This window comes from Convolutriloba macropyga, chromosome 8 (genome assembly GCF_964194025.1).
Source record: "Convolutriloba macropyga chromosome 8, txConMacr16.3, whole genome shotgun sequence".
In the NCBI taxonomy this organism is placed as follows: Eukaryota; Metazoa; Xenacoelomorpha; order Acoela; family Convolutidae; genus Convolutriloba; species Convolutriloba macropyga.
Genome location: NC_134475.1, coordinates 37,593,524 through 37,613,785, shown reverse-complemented (window position 1 = coordinate 37,613,785; position 20,262 = coordinate 37,593,524). Strand labels below are relative to the sequence as shown.

The 20,262-nt window shown below is 38.8% G+C and overlaps 1 protein-coding gene across 1 annotated transcript in view; it reads right to left on the bottom strand.

Moving 5' to 3' along the window:
• Positions 1-20,262, bottom strand: part of LOC142344711 (uncharacterized) — a 44,335-nt gene that overhangs the window by 11,667 nt on the left and 12,406 nt on the right. Inside the window, exons 5-10 of the mRNA XM_075396583.1 lie at positions 19,167-19,315; positions 12,680-12,869; positions 12,009-12,250; positions 8,330-8,478; positions 7,658-7,849; positions 6,678-7,388 (exon numbers count right to left, since the gene is read on the bottom strand). Of these exons, the coding sequence (XP_075252698.1) occupies positions 6,678-7,388; positions 7,658-7,849; positions 8,330-8,478; positions 12,009-12,250; positions 12,680-12,869; positions 19,167-19,315 (1,633 nt within the window). The remainder of the gene's footprint in view (positions 1-6,677; positions 7,389-7,657; positions 7,850-8,329; positions 8,479-12,008; positions 12,251-12,679; positions 12,870-19,166; positions 19,316-20,262) is intronic.

Below are 20,262 nucleotides of genomic sequence, written 5' to 3'. Positions count from 1 at the left end.
AGGTCATTGACCTCTCTCAATATGTTTGCTTAACCATGCTGCTCAATGCGGCTCTTAAACATGTGCTTCGAGAGGCCACTTAAACATGCAAAAATTTTGTCCAATCTAAGAGCTCACGCTTTTATTATATAGGATTACCATTTTTCATCTACTTCACACACACACAAAGGAACATAAAACAACTCCCGTCGCAAGAAGTGCTCTCGAACAGGCGGCATGGTGTTCATTACAACTTTTCATGTCTACAAAAAGGAAGGTACCCGATACGGTTTCGAAACGAACCTCATAATAACAGCCCTACATCGTACCAACTGCGCTATAACAACTACATACCACCGTTACTCACAATCGCTTTTAACGATAAACATATTTCAGATTGAGAGCATTTGAGGTCACATAAAAATCAATAAGTAAATGATAAAAACTTAGCTGAGAGCTAAGAGAGTTCTCGAATAGCGCAGAATCTCTAAAACCAAACCTTTGCAGAAAAAACACGTTTACAAAAAAACTTCAAACTTCGTTCGGGAGCAATTAAAAAGCACGTAAAACCCAGGTCCGTAAATCCTCCCTCTGGGCGAGCATACTTTCAAACCCTCATGACCTCATAGTGAGTGGAACTGACTAACAGTCATTTGTCCAAGGCTCGGTTCTCAGTCACCTACTTCGTGCCTTTTAGGTCATTAACCACTCTCGATCTGTTTGCTGAACAATGCTGCTCAATGTGACTCAAAAATGCACATCAAGAGGCCTCCAAAACATGCAAAAATCTTGTCACATTTTATAACTCACACCTTCAACATACAGGATTACCATTCATCGTCACCCAAACGCATACACGAACAAAAGGAATTGCGTCGCAAGAATTGCTCTCTAACAACAGGCCGCATGGTGTTCAATAGAACTTTTCATGTCTACAAAAGGGAGGGTACCAGACACGGGTTCGAAACCTCGGCTCTCAGAATAGCAGTCCTCCATCTTACCAACTCCGCTATAACGATTACATACCATCGTTTTTAAATCGCTTTTAACATATCAATAAACATATTTCAGATTGAGAGCAATTGCGATCACGCTAGAATAAAAAAAGAAGCGTCAAAAACTTAGTTGAAAGCTAAGAGTGTTCTAGATTAGCGCAGAATCTCGAAAGCTATCACTTTACAGAAAAACCTATGTTTAAAAAAATAATTCAAATTTCAATCGGGAGCATTTAAAAACAAGTAGTAACCAGGAGGTAAACTCTCCCTCTGGGCGAGCATACCTTTGAAGCCCTCATAGCCTCGTGCCAACTGAACCTGAATAACAGTCTTATGTCCCAGGTTCGGTTCTCACTTATCTACTCTGAGTTTATAGGTCATTGACCTCCCTCGATATGTTCACCTAACCATGCTGCTCAACGCGGTTCTTAAACATGTCCTTCGAGGCCACTTAAACATGCAAAAATTTTGTCCAATTTTAGAGCTCACGCGTTTATAATATACGCAATTAAAATACACGTAGAACCCAGGTCAAAAAATCCTCCCTCTGGGAGAGCATACTTTCAAGCCCTCATAGCCTCGTAGTGACTGGACCTCACTAACAGTCTTTTGTCCCAGGTTCGGTTCTCAAACATCTATTTTGCGCCTTTTAGGTAATTGCCCACTCTCGATATGTTCACTAAACGATGCTGCTCATTGCGGTTCTTAAACACGCGCATCAAGCGACCCCCTAAACATGCAAAAACCTTGTTCCATTTTAGAGCTCACGCGTTTACTATACAGGATAGGATACTAAATTGCATCCGGCAAACACACAACAACATAAAGCGACTCCCGTTGTTAGAATTGCTCTCGAACAACAGACGTCATGGTGTTGATTAGAAACCTTGGTGTCTAAAAAATGAAGATACCCGACACGGGTTCGAACTCTCGACCTCTCAGAAAAACATTCCTCCATTTTACCAACTGCGTTATAACGACTACATGCCACCGCTTCCAACAATCGCTTTAATCAAATCAATAAAATTATTTCAGATCAAGATCTCTCGAGGTCACGCAAAAATCAATAAGTGAAGGGTGAAAAACTTAGCTGAAAGCTAAGAGTGTTCTAGAATAGCACAGAATCTCTAAAGCTAAACCTTTGCAGAAAAAACACGTTTACTATAAATACTTCAAAATCAGTTCGGGAGCAGTTAGCAAACACGTAGTACCCAGGACACTAAATCCTCCCTCTGGGCGAGCACACTTTCAAGCCCTCATAGCTTTGTACTGATTGCACTTGACTAAGAGTCTTTTGTCCCAGGTTCGGTTCTCAACCAACTACTTTGTGTCGTTTAGGTCATTGACCACTCTAGATATATTTGCTGAACCATGCTGCTCTTAAACATGCGCATGAAGAGCCGCCCTAAACATGCAAAAACTTTGTCCCATTTTAGAGCTCACGCTGTTAATATACAGGATAGAATTCCAAATTTTATCCGCCAAACACAACATAAACCGACTCCCGTCGAAAAAATTGCTCTCGAACAACAGACGTCATGCTTTTGATTAGAAATTTCCATGTCTACAAAAGTAAAGGTACCCGACACGAGTTCGAAACTCTCGACCCCCTGAAAAGCAGCCTTCCATTTTACCAACTGCGCTATAATAACTACAGACCCCCATTTCTCACAAATTCTTTTATAGTATCAATAGACATATTTGAGATTGAGAGCAATTGAGATCACGCAAAATCAGAAAAAAGCGTGGAAAACTTAGTTAAAATCTAAGAGTGTTCTAGATTAGCACAGAATCTCTACAGCTAAAACTTTGCAGAAAAACCTACGTTTACAATAAATACTTTTTAAAAAGCATTTAAAAACACGTAGTAACCAGGAGAGTAAACTCCCCCTCTGGTCTAGCATATCTTTGAGGCCCTCATAGTCTCGTGGTAACTGCACCTGAATAACAGTCTTTTGTCCCAGGTTCGGTTCTCACCCATCTACTTTGGGCTTTTTAGGTCATTGACCTCTCTCAATATGTTTGCTTAACCATGCTGCTCAGAAACTCTAACACAATCTTTGCAGAAAAAACACGTTTACAATAAATACTTCAAACTTCGTTCGGGAGCAATTAAAAAGCACGTAAAACCCAGGTCCGTAAATCCTCCCTCTGGGCGAGCATACTTTCAAACCCTCATGACCTCGTAGTGAGTGGAACTGACTAACAGTCATTTGTCCCAGGCTCGGTTCTCAGTCACCTACTTCGTGCCTTTTAGGTCATTAACCACTCTCGATCTGTTCGCTGAACAATGCTGCTCAATGTGACTCTCAAAAATGCACATCAAGAGGCCTCCAAAACATGCAAAAATCTTGTCACATTTTATAGCTCACACCTTCAACATACAGGATTACCATTCATCGTCACCCAAACGCATACACGAACAAAAGGAATTGCGTCGCAAGAATTGCTCTCTAACAACAGGCCGCATGGTGTTCAATAGAACTTTTCATGTCTACAAAAGGGAGGGTACCCGACACGGGTTCGAAACCTCGGCTCTCAGAATAGCAGTCCACCATCTTACCAACTCCGCTATAACGATTACATACCATCGTTTTTAAATCGCTTTTAACATATCAATAAACATATTTCAGATTGAGAGCAATTGCGATCACGCTAGAATAAAAAAGAAGCGTCAAAAACTTAGTTGAAAGCTAAGAGTGTTCTAGATTAGCGCAGAATCTCGAAAGCTATCACTTTACAGAAAAACCTATGTTTAAAAATAATTCAAATTTCATTCGGGAGCATTTAAAAACAAGTAGTAACCAGGAGGTAAACTCTCCCTCTGGGCGAGCATACCTTTGAAGCCCTCATAGCCTCGTGCCAACTGCACCTGAATAATAGTCTTATGTCCCAGGTTCGGTTCTCACTTATCTACTCTGAGTTTATAGGTCATTGACCTCCCTCGATATGTTCACCTAACCATGCTGCTCAACGCGGTTCTTAAACATGTCCTTCGAGAGGCCACTTAAACATGCAAAAATTTTGTCCAATTTTAGAGCTCACGCGTTTATAATATAGGATTACCATTTTTTATCTGCTACACACACAGGAACAAAAAACAACTTCCGTCAGAAGAAAAGATCAAACAACAGGCGGCATTGTGTTCATTAGAACTTTTCATGTCTACAAAAGGGAGGGTAATCGATACAGGTTTGAACCCTCGACTCTCAGAATAGCAGTCCTCCATCTTTCCAACTGCGCTATAACGACTACATACCACCGTTTCTCACAATCGCTTTTAACGTATCAATAAACATATTTCAGATTGAGAGCATTTGAGGTCACGCAAAAATCAATAAGTAAGGGGTAAAAAACTAGACTGAAAGCTAAGAGTGTTCTAGTAGCGCAGAAACTCTAACACAATCTTTGCAGAAAAAACACGTTTACAATAAATACTTCAAACTTCGTTCGGGAGCAATTAAACAGCACGTAGAACCCAGGTCAGTAAGTCCTCCCTCTGGGAGAGCTTTTGTCCCAGGTTCAGTTCTCAGTAACCTACTTCGTGCCTTTTAGGTCATTAACAACTCTCGATATGTTTGAACCATGCTGCTCAATGTGGCACTCAAAAATGCACATCAAGAGGCCCCCAAAACAAGCAATAATTTTGTCACATTTTAAAGCTCACGTTTTCAAAATATAGGATTACAATTCTTCGTCACCCTAACACATACAGGAACAGCAACCAAATCGCGTCGCAAAAATTCCTCTCTAGCAACAGGCTGCATGGTGTTGATTAGAAATTTTCATGTCTACAAAAGTTAAGGTATTCCAAAACGAGTTCGAACTCTCGACCCCCTGAAAAGCAGTCCTCCATTTTACCAACTGCGCTATAATAACTACAGACCACCACTTCCCACAAATTCTTTTACTGTATCAATGGACATATTTGAGATTGAGAGCATTTGAGATCACGCAAAAATCAGAAATTAAACAGCGTGAAAAACTTAGCTGAAAGCTAAGAGTGTTCTAGATTAGCGCAGAATCTCTAAAGGTAAAACTTTGAAAAACCTACGTTAACAAAAAAACTTCAAACTTCGCTCAGGAGCAATTGAAAAACACGTAGTACCCAGGAGAGTAAACCCTCCCTCTGCGCGAGCATATTTTTGAAGCCCTCATAGCCTCGTGGTGACTGCACCTAAATAAAAGTCTTTTGTCCCAGGTCCGGTTCTCACCTATCTACTCTGAGCTTTTTAGGTCATTGACCTCCGTCGATATGTTCACCTAACCATGCTGCTCAACGCTGTTCTTAAACACGTGCTTCGAGAGGCTACTTCAACATGCAAAAATGACCCATTTTAGAGCTCACGTGTTAAATACAAAGGAATAGCATTTTTCATGCCTCAAACACACAGGAACATAAAACAGTTCAGCTTCACAAGAAGCGCTATCGAACAACAGGCGGTATGGTATTGATTAGAACCTTTCATGTATACAAAAAGGTGGTACCCGACACGTGTTCGACCGCTCGACCCTTAGCATAGCAGTCCTCCATCTTACCAACTGCGCTATAACGACTACATACCACCGCTTCTCACAATCGCTTTAATCATATCATTAAACATTTCAGATCGAGAGCTCTCGAGATCACGCAAAATAAATAAGTAAAGGATGAAAAACTTAGCTGAAAGCTAAGAGTGTTCTAGAATAGCGCAGAATCTCTAAAGCTAAACCTTTGCAGAAAAAACACGTTTACAATAAATAATTCAAACTTAGTTCGAGAGCAATTAAAAAACACGTAGTACCCAGGACAGTAAATTCTCCCTCTGGGCGAGCATACTTTCAAGCCCTCATAGCTTTGTGACTGCACCTGACTAACGGTCTTTCGTCCCAGTTTCGGTTCTCAACCACCTACTTTGTGCCTTTTAGGTCATTGACCACTCGATATGTTCGCTTAACCATGCTGCTCAATGCAGCTCTTCAAGAGGGCCCCTAAACATGCAAAAACTTTGTCCCATTTTAAAGCCCACGCCACGCGTTTAATATATAGGATTGAGGGTGTGGCTTAGATATTTGTGATGTGAGCAGACACCAGGAGGGTTTTGCTCCACCAACCTCGAGGCGCGCAGACTAACACGGTAACCACAAAGCTTTGATACTCCCTCGCTTACAATCCTGTTAGTTTAGCAAAAAGAGAGTAATTGAGATCACGCTAAAATTAAGAAGTCAATTGTCACTTGAACGCGAACAAATCACTTCAACACGAAGAATGTTCTAGAACAAAATCGCAAAAACGATCAAGCAAAAATTCCACAAACGAAAAGACCCATAAGCTTACAATAATTGCTTCAAATTTCATTTGAGAGCAATTAAAAATAGCAAACCCGCCATATTTGAAGCGCTGAAAACTTTTTTGTTATGAGAATTGTTAACCATTACCTCTAGTCAGTATACGAATTACTGACAGCTATTAAAAATAAATTTCTAGTTCCTCTTTAAGGCTGAAACTTCAAAATTTGAGCGACCTGTTCTGGATTCACACAGCTGTTTTATTGCTTGTTTCTCACTTTGTTGTCTCTCTAAACAATTTCTCTTCGAACATATTAAGTTAGTTGCTCGGCACGTTATTTCAAGCTTTTCTTATACAAGATGTAGATTTTTGTTTATGCAACCTTCAACTACTTAGATGCAATTTGTTCCATTTCATTTCAGTAAATAACTTACTCCATAATTGACGTCCCTTTTGTCCACAGATTCTCCATTCTCTGAAGAAGTGTCGGTTTGTATGCCGTACTCATTGGAATTTCGGTTTGCTGAAGAATTATTAATCTCAGATCGGAGTAAGTAGCTTGATTCTTTCTCGGAGTGTATTTCTGTGGAAAATTCCAAGAACTGAGATGACTCCAACACTTGCGAAGAATCGACGTAGGAATCCAATAAATGCGACGATTGAGCCGTTTCCGATAAACAGTCTATTTCGACTGCAGGCTTCGTGAACCTCACGGAAACTTCGCGAACAATTCTTTCGGAGTTGGAATACAAACAATTCACTCGCTGCGAGTTATTACCTGCAGATTCAAAACTTTGGTATGGCATTTCAAACTGTTGATTAAACTCATTAACAGGTTCATCGCTATCAGCTACTGGCTCTGAGTGGTCTGGCATAGCTGGTGAGTTGCACATAGATGGCAAGGCACTGTGGATGCCAGGAACCCTAGGAACTGAAATTGAGGATGACGGAGACAGTGCTGCCTCGAGGTCGTTACAGGGATTCAAGGCAACCCTAGGGTACTGCACATTGACTGAAATGAAATCAAGGTGGGATGGTGATGTGGGCGCTGATGTGTTCAACTCCTGCTTCAAACTGATTTGGTTCGCATCAAAATCCCGGATCTGCAGATCATCGAAGGGACTGCTCACTATTGCAGGATCCAGCTAAAAAAACAGCCATGTCAGATTCATTCAAATATAAATAACACCATCTGATGAGCCATCTCGCCATCAAACGACACTCTACGTCAAAGCAAAGCCTCCAAAAAGGATATTGCGAGCATTATCTGCTCAAATTAGTCAGCTTCAAGTCTGGCCTAATTTTTTTCTATAAACGACTACGCATGTTATGTTTCGCCTCCATATGATATCTTTTCCCACGAACTCACCATGAGAGGGTAATAGAGAATTGATATTATTCGAAGTTTAGTTACCTCGAGATTGGAAGTTGCGTCCTTGATCTTATTGTATCTATCAATGGCAGCTTCGATAGACAGACGGATGGTCTCACTTGAGCTCTCTCCTGTTATCAATGGCCTGCCTGGTCCCGGTTTGGAAGCACTACCAGATTCGATTTTCACCTTCTTGCTTCGTCTCACCTTTTTGGACTTGGGTTGAGATGAAACCTTGAATAACCCACAATTCGATATTTAGATCAAGTTCAGATCTTAACTAACACATAAATAACAGAAAATATGGAGGAAATTCTGGTCAACAAAATGGGGAGGCAGTCCAAGATCCACCTTTAAAACATAACCGACTAACGTTGGCCAAAAGAGCGGCAAGCGGGTGGCTTTGGTGGAGTGGGGGGGGGGGGGGGGGCTGAAGAAGGTCTCCTGAATAGTTTCGTCGAATCGCATACTTAGAGACTAGTGAGAAAAATACTGCACAAAAACAAAGACACGTGAGTTGACATTAATTTCTTCAAACTTCGTTTGAGAGCAATTAAACAGAACGCAGAAGTGTAAACAGAAAACAGAACAGAATTGTAAAGATCCATGCAATTAAAATAATCCATTAGAAGAGCACCAGCTTTTATTTATATTCAATTTGAACCGAACTTTACCACCTTCTTCCTACTGATTTGAAAAGGCAAACCGACTGACTTGTGAATTTGACTCCTGAGAATTGAACTGGCACACGGCACCATCTTTACTATCTGCTTTGCTCTTTCTCTTCTGCCCCTTCTTTCCCTTTTCGTTAGCTAAACTGGTTTGATCATTTGACTGACCAGCGCCCTCCATTTCGTCACCATCTAAAAAAACAGAACCGACTAACTTCGGGCGAATGAGAAATTTGAGCCAATTTTGCCTCTGAAAAATTCGGCTCTCAAAAACACTACAATACTGACCCCAGATAGTGATATGTTAATTCAGCTTCGACCAAATATATTTCTACAGAAAAAACCAAACTACATGCAAAATAAAAAATAACCGACTAACGTCGGACCAATTGCTCTTCAACAACTGGGAGCTCGAATTTTGCATCCTGCTTCTGTTGGGTTGGGGGTAACTAAATATCCTAAGGGAGGCAGGCAACAAATTACGTCATTATAGGTTATAATATAACCACTGAAACTAAAGTTGAAAAAAAATTCACCAATTCCAATTTGTCGTATTTTTCATTTGACTTTTAGTAGTGCACTGCAGCCACTAGAGTTCAGCTGCTGACTTTTTAATGAGAGCGAAAATTATATCGAACAAAACGAAAAAGTCAAGGCGTAAAAGTCTCTTGAAAAGTCAAAACGGTCGATAAAAAATTTTGTGTAAAAAGACCAAAACGTTTACAAAAACTGCTTCAAATTTTGTTTTGAGATCAATTAATAAGACAAATGTACGAAAAAAATGGCTACAAATGGCTAGCAATATTCGCCATTCCGTCGAAAAAAAATTCAAAATCAAAAAGTTAATCGCTCATCGCATCATAAAACAAAAATTTTGCAGTTCACCAGAAAATAGCCGCAATAGCTTGGTAGATCTGCAGTCTCATAAAGATAGTAAAAAACAGACCACAAATAAACTTATTTTTATTGAATGCGAAGAAGTTAAATTTTGAATAAGAACCTGTTTAATTTATTTCTGCTTCAATAAGCTACCCTCAAATACCCTTCAATTAATGTGACACACAATCACTTGACCTTATCTCTTCGAATTAAAGTAAAGAAAGGTCAATTTCGGAGTGAGGAGCCATTTTTGACTAAGAGTCATTTTCTCCACTAAGAGTGAAAAACGACGCCACGCCCGCAATTCAGCTGAAATTGAATGAACAACAAGCAGATTTTAGGTAATTATGACTTCATATGGCCGTAACAGAAATCTTGGCGACTAAATAAGAAAATATAGCAGGACATGTCCTGCATTACAATCAAAGAAATAAAAGAAAATTCTGAAAGCTCCTCAATTGACTAACAAAATAATTGGATAAAACAAGCCAAACAAAAAATTACAAAAAATACCAAAACAGAATTTGAATTGTAGATACTCCGGTTGTTCAGGTAACGAGAACCAATGATTATTATACAAAAATTTGAAAAACGTAAACTTCTTTTTAGTAAAAGCAATTTTTTTTAACAAAATCTCTTTATAATATTAGAGTTATTGTCCTCAGAAACATTGTGTTGTTAAACTGAATCGAGAACCCGCAGCAAGACAGGCTAATGATTAACTGGCAGTTTTCACTAAAAACACGTTAAAATGCAGTTAGAAAACCGAAACAGAAAATTTTACGTTAATATTTGAAATGAATTAGTTACTTCCAAAGACATGAATTTAACCATTAAATCGTAACCTGCAATTTCATGGCAAAAACTACAAAATGGCAAACCTGTCGGCTAAAAACAATTAAGGTTCCTTGGCTCTTGAGGCTAGATAAACCTATAAAATGACAAAAAATAGTCAAAAAAACTGCAAGTTTTATAAAACAAATCGATAAAATTTTTGATAATAAAAATTAAAAACCATTCCGTTTTCACTAAAAAAATGCGACCACCTATTATCAAACCTTTTAGCAGATTTCCTAAACCCTGAGGCTGAAATACCTTGAATATTAACAAAAAATGTAAAAAATTCGAAAAATGCTTTTTTTAAAAAAAGAAGCTAAAAGTCGTGATGTTAAAATCTTGAAAAAAATTCCATTACGTCTAGAAAGTTTACAGTAACCGATTATCAAATCCTAGAGGCGGCTCCTTAGCTCTTGAGGCTGGGAATTTGCCAGTTTTTCCAAAAAAAAGCAAAAATTCGCGATGTTGAAATATTGAAACCATTCTATTACCACTAAAAACTGTGTAGTAATCTTTTATCAAACCATAGAGTGGGTTCCTTGACATCTAGGATTCATAAAACTCAAAAAATGACAAAAAAATTTCAAAAAGATTGAAAAAATAGTGATAATTTGTAAAATTTGCGTGTTTCTAGCGAGCGCTTGTTCGTCAGTAGCTAGCCACGGGGAGGGGGGGGGGGGGGGGGCGGGGGTGCACCGGGTGCTGATGAGGGTGGCAACAGTAGGGTGGGGGCAACAGCGCGGTGAAGGGTGGGAGGGCAATAGTGGGGGGGGGGGTCTTACAACCTCTAAGAACCGCTCTTCACACCATAAGTAGTCTCCAAAAATGTTTGAGCTGAAACAGAGCTGAAAGTCTCTAGGAGTCTAGGAGCACTTAATTCCGGCTGGGCGCTACCTGTTTATCTTGTTTTTGAGGACGAAAATTCAAAAGCGTTAGACGAAAAATCGGTCAAGCGAAAAATCGCATAAAAAAAGACCGACAGGACTTATATAATTGCTATAAACTTCGTTTGAGAGCAATTAATAATAGCCATACAAACTATGACCGACACTTAAAATGACCAAATTCAGGGCTCAAAACATCAAAAACTGACATTTCACATGGAATTTAGGCCTTACAGCAGTTCAAACACATTGTGCGCGTCAAAAGCTACTAAAACCAGCTGCGGTCCCCTATTGCAACTTAATGCCCACCGAGCTTTCACTCTTTAACCCATTTTAAAATCTCAAAGTCATGGAATATGATGTGAAAACATACCCGGCAGATTGCCGGACAATAGCCGCCGTTGATTCCAATAAGCATGATTGGGATTGAAAGAATAGATATTGAAAAAAAAATTTTTGTACAAAAACATTTGCCAAGTCCGATTTATTTTGATGGCATTTCGTAGTTGAACATACTTCTGTTTCTTAGAGAGAGGCTACAGGGGCTGGGCTACTATCAATACCAAAAAGCATAAGAGATGGTAACTAAGACTTATAGGAACGACGTTCAAATAGCGGGCATCTACAATTGGGCTTTATGGGTTTATCCCGTTTCTATTTCTGACTTCAATTTTCTATTCTGACTCTGTTCACTTTGAATTGCTTTGCTGAGCAACTGATGTTCAAATTCACTTTTAGCAGAATGAGAGAAGAGAGAAACTAGCCTAGAGAAGTCAAAAAGATTTCACGCAAAATGCTGAAAAAGCGGCAAAATGGTAAAGCGAAAAAAAGTTCGACGAAAAAAAATAGGAGCGCTATAATAGCCGGCTGAGAAGATGAGGACGGCTATTAAACATCTTACAAAGACAGAGCACCAATACAATCCAAATTATTTGGATTGCAAAAAAAACCAAGAGGGTCAATAACAGTCCCAGCTATCGATTTGCGGCTACTTACAAAAAAAAGTACTCATCTTCGAGTCGAGAAAACCAGGACCACCGCAATATAGCTACACTCAAGGCACGAAAACAGTCGCTATATATCATAGCTATCGCTTCGCAGATACCAAAAATCGTTCTTTACCTTGTACTTCCAACTCTGAGGTATCCTTTTGCTTCTGTTTGTTGGCTTTACTGCCCTTGGTCTTCATCCCTGATTCCTTTCTCAAGTTCTCCGCTCTCTCCTCGGCCTCCTGTTCAAAGTCCCTCTCTAAAAACCACTCCTTGAAGTGAGTCTTGTCATTGCGACGCATCGCTTCAAATTGCAGCTTCATCCGACGCTTCTCATAGTTCTGCTGAGACATGTTGCGAAGATCAGCTTTGTACCTGGAACCAAAGATATTTATGTTTTCTGGGATCTATTCCTTTTCCGTCATCTGTTAACTCTATCCCACTTCCACCCCCCCCCCCCCCGTTTCTGAACAAGAATTCATTATGTATATGTACAAATTTTATGCTGTTTGAAGTCTTGACATTATTTACATTTAAAACAAATACTTGCATTAATAAAGTAAGTCGCGTGATGTTTACAACACATAAAAATCATCACACTTTCTGAGATCATTTTCAAAAATAGTAACTTATTTCCTGGTGTCAATTATTTACATTGATTTACAAAAGTAGGAGAAAAGTAGGCAGGAGCATCAGAGAGAGAGAGAGAGAGAGAGAGAGAGAGAGAGCACTATTAGATGAACTTGATCCGTTTTCAAGCATCTAACCATAGAAGAGAAAACGAGGTTTTAAAACCTTCTTTACCGGCTGATGAGGAGCTGCCTGTCATATCTGAGTGGTCTTCCCAGTAGTCTGTCTGCCCAGGAGGGGTCACTCTTGTCAATGGTGTTGAACTTTGACCTCAGCTCCTTGTGACTCCTGTCCGGGATGAGAGTCATAATCATCAGGAAGTCCACGCCCACCATCTGCATCGCCATGAAGAAACGCTTCAGCTCTAAAGCAACACACAAAGCTATTAATAACAACAAACATGGTCATTGTAGCATCACAGTTTGATAAATGACTTAAAATGCGGTAGAAAACGATGTAAATAGGAGAATGGACATGTTTCTAGCGGTCGAACTGACGATGCGACAAAAAATCTCGCAACAGCAAATTGTTTCAGCTCGAAAATATTGTCTCACATCAGTAGCCATAAAGACAATATTTATGTCGTTTTTCCCTATAATTTTGGACAAAATATTTTTCCTACTTTTCCCCACATTTCCAAGTTATCTATTGAGCACCAGTTAACAGCAAAACCCTGATTTGAGGGGGACTGCTGTAGGAGAGTTGCGAAGTAGGGGTGAGTGGTCTGTGCGGTGGGGCGGCTCAAACTCTAAGAACAATTGCATATTCGGAGAATAGTGAGCTGAAAGGCTCTAAGAGAACTTAATGCCCCTGGGCGCTACCTGTTTATCGCATTTTTGAGGACGAAAATTCAAATGGATCAGACGAAAAATTGGTCAACTGAAAAATAATTGCAAAAAATTTCGTTTGAGAGCATTCTTGATTCGCAATTAAACCAACATCATTTCAAGCCATTTTTCGGTTGTGGAATTAATAATTATCATGCGCAAGTTAAGTTGAACAGATTTTTCGTGCCACTCAACTTACCGCTTTTAACGGAAATATCGCAAACTTTTATCTGAATACTCTCCGTAAGTACTTTTGTTGCTTTTCTAGAATTCAGCACAAATAAAAATCTATAGATTGGCATTATGTTCATAAAAATTAAGGGGAAAACGCAGTTCGGCGTGTTGCTGAAAACTCTTTTCAACAACAGACTGTTTACATAATTTTGCAATTGAACTTTGGCTTTTTTAACGAGTGTAAAAATAAAGGATTAGCAGCATCAAAATGGATTGAAATAACAAGCAGCAAAAAAGAATTCTTGATCAAAAACAATTCGTTTTCTTGCTAAACACTATGACAAATCATCAGTTAAATTTTAAAATGTTCTCTCACTCGTGAAATGTCAATAATCTACATCCAGTAGCCCTAAATTAGAGTAGTGAGATTTCACTTTACTCATTCAGATAGTCATTTGGAGCAGAAGTCAATTAAATAATGTTACAACTCACGCAAACGTAACCGACAAAAAGAAAACCGACATAACCGCAAACCCTATAAGATAGCCGAAATAACCGCTAACCGACATAACCACAAAAGATAACCGCAAACATAACCGACATAGCCGATGACGGAAGAAGTTCTCTCGGACGACAGTTGCAGGCAATGCAAATTGATCTGGGGGTGTAGCCTAGAAATTTCCTCATGGGTGCAAAACCTCCGCACTCATAGGTGTTCGAATCCGCGACCTCCAGGATACCAGTCTGAAATCTTAACTACTTAGCTACAACAGCTTCGATGTTCAACTGCTCACAATCGCTTTTTAACAGCAACAACAAATAAGAGCAATTAAAATCATTCAAAATGAAGTGAAGTGTGAAAAGTCACTGCAGAAATCATAGAATACTCTAGAACAAAAGAGAAAATTTTGCACAGAAAAGACCAACACATTTAGAATAACCGCTTCAAACTTCGTTCGAAAGCAATTAAAAATTAAACATACCCGGCAGATTGCCGGAAAATAGCCGCCGTTGATTCCAATAAGCATGATTGGGATTGAAATAACAGAAGATATTGAAAAAAAAAGATTTTTGCACAAAAATATTTTTTAAGTCCAATTTATTTTGATGGCATTTCGTAGTTGAACATACTTCTGTTTCTTAGAGAGAGGCTACAGGGGCTACTATCAATAACAATAAGCATTAGAGGGAGGTAACTATTACTTATAGGAACGACGTTCAAATAGCGGGCATCTAAAATTGGGCTTTATGGGTTTATCCCGTTTCTATTTCTGACTTCAATTTTTTATACTGACTCTGTTCATTTTGAATTGCTTTGCTGAGCAACTGATGTTCAAAATCACTTTTAGCAGAATGAGAGAAGAGAGAAACTAGCCTAGAGAAGTCAAAAAGATTTCACGCAAAATGTTGAAAAGGCGGCAAAATGAGGTAAAGCGAAACATTTTTTTATTCGACGAAGTAAAAAAAAATAGGAGCGCTATAATAGCCGGCTGAGAAGATGAGGGCGGCTATTAAACAGGCAAAGAGCAAAGACTCACTCCGATGAGTAAAAACGACGCGTAATCGAACAAAGCTAAGTCGAAAACGTTCATAAAAGGATTTAAAAAATGTGATTGAATTGAAGGAATGAATGAATTAATAAAGCTGATTAAAAGCAGCGTGAAAGAACTGCTGAAATAAAAAACATACCCGGCAGACAAACATTTTTTTGTTCGACGAAGTAAAAAAAAATTAGGAGCGCCATAATAGTCGGCTGAGAAGATGAGGGCGGCTATTAATAAAAAGAATACCAATAACAGCTCAGCTATTGCATTTTCTTTCTGAAAAAAAACTTATTACTGCGTTTAAACGAGGCTGATCAGTTTCATGGATCCATAAAAATGAAAAATATTAGGTTCGCCGGATCACGAATTTTACAAGAATTTTCAATTTGCTTCATCTGAAATCCTATGAAAACAAGATTAACTTGGTTATAAGTTTGATTCATGCAAAAACCGATATTATAGAACAAATACAATATTGATTTATAAAACCTCCCACAAAACATTGGCGAAGCCCGGCACTGATAATCAGTTTTGGAACGACGAATAGACAATGTCAGTCTAATGCATGAATCTCAATTTTTTACGTTCAATCACAAATTTACAATCAGTTTTTTACGTTGCTTATCAGTGTACCGTAAACACAACATTGCAAGTTACATAACCTAAGGGCAATTAACATAAGGACTTAAACTTGGATAAAACAACACATTTTATAATTTTAAAAATAGTGTATGGGAAAATAGGATTCCATTGGCAACACCCGAATACTTCTTTTTGTTATAAATATTGCGAGACCGTATCAAATGCTCCGTAACAAAATCAACCTCAACGGAGAAAGGGTTTTCTTCCAGGAAAACTTCCAACGGTTTCCATTCAAAGAAACGTAACAACACTATTTTTTCACTATTTTTGCTGAACTATTTTTCCACATTTCATCTGTTATAAAATTTGGGTTTCAGTTTACAGTGGCATCTGAAGGAGAAAAATAGCCGGCAGATTGCCGGAATGGCTGCGAAAGAATAGACCTGCGTGCCATATAATAGAGATAGAAACAGATAGATCTAAATTGAAAAAAATCGAAGCCGCTCAAAAAACTTTGTAAAAAACATTCAGCGATAAAATTAATAAAGCTTGTTAAAATTCATTCCGCAGAAGCCTCTTATTAGGGACCTTTACTGCACATATGAGTTCATTTGACCTTAAACAAATTAAAACTAAGCTTAAGTTTTTAAAGTGCAAAATTGAGGGAGGTAAGTCACGTATGATTAAAATCTAATCACGCAAATGAACTTAAAACCTTTGCTAGAGAGAGAATGAGCAAAACACTCCTAGTGAGAAGACGAATTCATTAACAAAATTTGACTTTTTCAGCTTTGCTGTGTGAACAAATGTAAAACGAAAAAAGAGCGTCAGACGACGAAAAAAAACAAGAGCACCGCAATATAGCCACGCTCAGCTTACAGCTTCGCAGCTATAATAAAAGATCAGAATTTGGAATATTTAGAAAAGAAGAACTTTTGCATAAAATCAATTTGTGGATTCTTAGAACTAGTTGCCTACCTCGATTTAATCAGAAAATGAAAACCTTAATCTGCTTGAAAATCTAACTTCTGTCTGTCAATAGCATATTCGGAGAACATTAAGGTCAATTGTGTGAGGTAAGTCACGCAATTGACCTAAAACCAGAAAAGACGTCACGCACACAAATTTTAACAGCAAAGCAGTAGAAGTCACTGAAGACATTGGAAAAGTCAACTCCAAGAAGTCAGGTCGTAAGAATCATCGACGGAGACGACGAATTAAAAAAACATAGCAGGACAAGTCCTGAAATACAATTCAAAGAAATGAATGAAAAACTTAGAAGTACTCTACCTGACCAGGAGATAAATCGAAAAATGCCAGCCAAAAAAAAACAAAATCATCTCAAAAAATTGAGAAACTAAAACAAGCAAACTAAACAAAAATATACTTAATGCTAAAACTCTTGAAGCTTTTACCCCTAAGGCAAAACTTGATCTCTGTAAATAAACCGATTTAAAAAAAATATTAACGATATAAACACCAATTTTTGTTTCTGAAATTGCTCCAGTATAATATCTGCAAAACCTGAAAAAAAATTATTGGTGTTTGAAGATCGATTAACCAGAAAAAGACCGAATTTTTTAAAAAAAAATGAAATCAATTGCAATTTTTCAGAAAAAGTTGATGAAAATCGTGATACTAACATCTTAAGAAACTTTTCTTTGTCTCTAGAGGCTATCCAGTAAGCCAATTCCAAGCCCTAAAAAAATAATTTGCTCAAAGATCAATATGGAATAATTTTCAAAAATTTCAAATATAGAAATTCGTTCTAATAAAAAGTTGAAAACCATTCAATTGCCCCGTAGCAACTATTTAATAACATACTATCAAGCCCTGGATGATGCTACCTGGAAATGGAGGCAAGAAAAAACGAATACAAGACAAAGGTTTTGAAAAAATTTGAAAAACTTTGCAAATTTTATCAAAAATTCAAAAAATTCGAAAGGTTAAATTGTTGAAAACAAATCCATTGAAACTAACAACCATGCAGTAGCTTTTCATCATACCGTGGAAAAGCTTTTCTGGCAGTTGAGAATGGACAAATATCAAACACTGGCAAAAACTTCAGGAACTCTTGAAAAAAATTGAAGATTTTATTTTAAAAAAATGCTAAAGTTCGAGACATTAAAATGTTGAAAACGGAACCATTGTTGCTAGGAACTGTGCAGTTTCCTATTATCAAACTTTAAACGAGATTCCCTGGCCCCTGAAGCCGGAAAAACTAAAAAAAATGGACAAAATTTTTAAAACATAACCGACTAACGAGCAACACTGGGTTGTTGTGCAACAGCGCGGTGGCGGGTGGAGGCAATAGTGGGGGTAGGGGATTCAACAAGGGGGGGGGGGTGTCTCAACCTCTAAGAACCCCCCTTCACACCATAAGTATAAGTCTCCAAAACAGATTGAGCTGAAACAGAGCTGAAAGGCTCTATGAGCACTTAACGCCCGCTGGTTGCTACCTGTTTATCCCGTTTTTAAGGACGAAAAGTCAAAAGCGTCGGACGAAAAATCTGTCAAGCAAAAATTTGCATTAAAAAAGACTAATATAATTGCTACAAACTTCGTTTGAGAGCAGCAATTAAAAAATTGCAAAAATCAGTATCATTTTGCGTGTTTGTGTTTGTAGTACCAAAACATATAGCTCATAAAATAGTCATAACAAGTAATTTTGTATCGCAAAAGGCCTTCATCAACCTTTAAAAACTTCAACCTAAAACTAATCAAAAAACTCAAAAAATTAAAAAAAAACAAAATTGCACCATTTTGAGCCCAAAATTTCCTAAAAATGACCTTTAAACCTTAAATTAAGGCCATCCCAGCAGCTGCACCACTCTAAGCATTTGAAGAACAACTGAACTCCACTTTGGGCCTCTAATGTAACTTAATGCCCGCTGGGTTTTACCAGTTTATCCCGCTTTGAAAGATCAAAGTCATTGCAAAAAAGTGTGAACACATCTTAAAAAAACACAGCGCAGCAAAACAATTCAAATTTTTTGAATTGCAAAAAACCACGATGTCCCCAATAATAGCCGCTATCTCTTCGCGGCTATTAATCAACAAAAGTTATCATGCAATTCAGTTGACTCACTTATAATAAAAGTAACAATTTTCGTGACGCCGATAAAAGCATTTGTAAAGCGGCATGAAAAGATAAGCAAAATAGCTGTTTTGATATTCGGCACAAAAAAGCCTAATACGAAATAAGCAAAATCAAGATCACCGCAATATCGATACGCTCAGGTTGCAGCTATAAAAATTGAAACTTTCAACGCACCCGCGATAGCTACAAAAACTAAATAGTTGGCAAATCTCAACACAGATGCTTTAAACCATTCTTTGACAGTATGAGGTTGGCAGAGTGTAGAAGTCAACTGAATAATAAAGTTCTGTGTAGTTGACGTTATCAACACTCTTCGGGAAAAAACGGAATAGCGCCGTTGCAACAAAATGGTTGAAACAGAACTCGACAGATAGATTTAAACAAGATCTCTAGCAATAGGGTGAGCGAGCGGTGATTGTGTTGTAAACTGTTACCTTCGTCCGTCCAGCGGAGAGAGAAGCCTCTGTGGTTCCTGAGGGCGAATCTCTGGAGTGTCTTGTGATATGTACCAATGGGCACGGAACTGGCCTGAGTGACCACTCCACTGTTCAATGTCAGCTCACTCGTCTGCTCAATCACCAAACTGAAAGCACATGCACACTTTTAAATGCTCTGCATAAGCATATGAGGATGTTTTTCTGTATCTGAACGTCCATGTAATTAGGCGATGAGCTTCATGAAACATAACCGACTAAACGTCGGAAGAATTGCTCTCGAACGACTAGTGGGAGCTCTAATCAATTTCAGCCTGCTTCAGTCGGGGGGAGGGGGAGGGGAGGGAGGGAGGGAGGGAGGGAGGGAGGGAGGGAGGGAGGGAGGGAGGGAGAGAGGGAGGGAGGGGGAGCCTAAATGGGACAAAGAAGTTCAACAGTGGGCTTCAAATAACCACATTAGAGGCTAACATATACCACTAAGATATAAAGTAAAAAATGGCACCAGTTACTGCGCACTTTTCATTTGACTTTTCGTATTAAATTGCCGCCAATTGAGTTCAGCTACTTGAAATTGTGATTGAGAATTTTAAGATCACGCGAAACGCAAAAAGTCAAGGGCGTAAAAGTCACTCGAAAAGTCAAAATCGTCAAGCGAAAATTTTGCATGAAAAACATAGCCGGTAGAATACCGGAAACGACTCCAATCGTCGTGCGTTATAATCTCTAACCTAACCTTACCGAAATCAGAACATCAAAATAGACAAGAGAAAAAAACAAAAAGTAGCCCAACAAACCCATATTAAAGTGTTTTAAAAATGCTGACAACTTTTTAGGTGCGGGGGAGCTAGGGGGTAGATAGGTTGGGGAGGTGGGTAGTGCTGGGGTAGTTGGGGGGGGGGGTGGGGGGTACTTAGGTGAAGGGAGGGGTAGTTTTTTTTTTGGGGGGGGGGGGTAGGGGTAGGTGGGGGTAAGTTGGGGCGGGGGGAGGGGGTAGGTAGGTGGGTAGATAGGTTGGGGAGTTGGGTAGTGGTTGGGGAGGTGGGTAGTGCTGGGGTAGTTGGGGGGATTGGGGGTACTTGGGTGAAGGGAGGGGGTA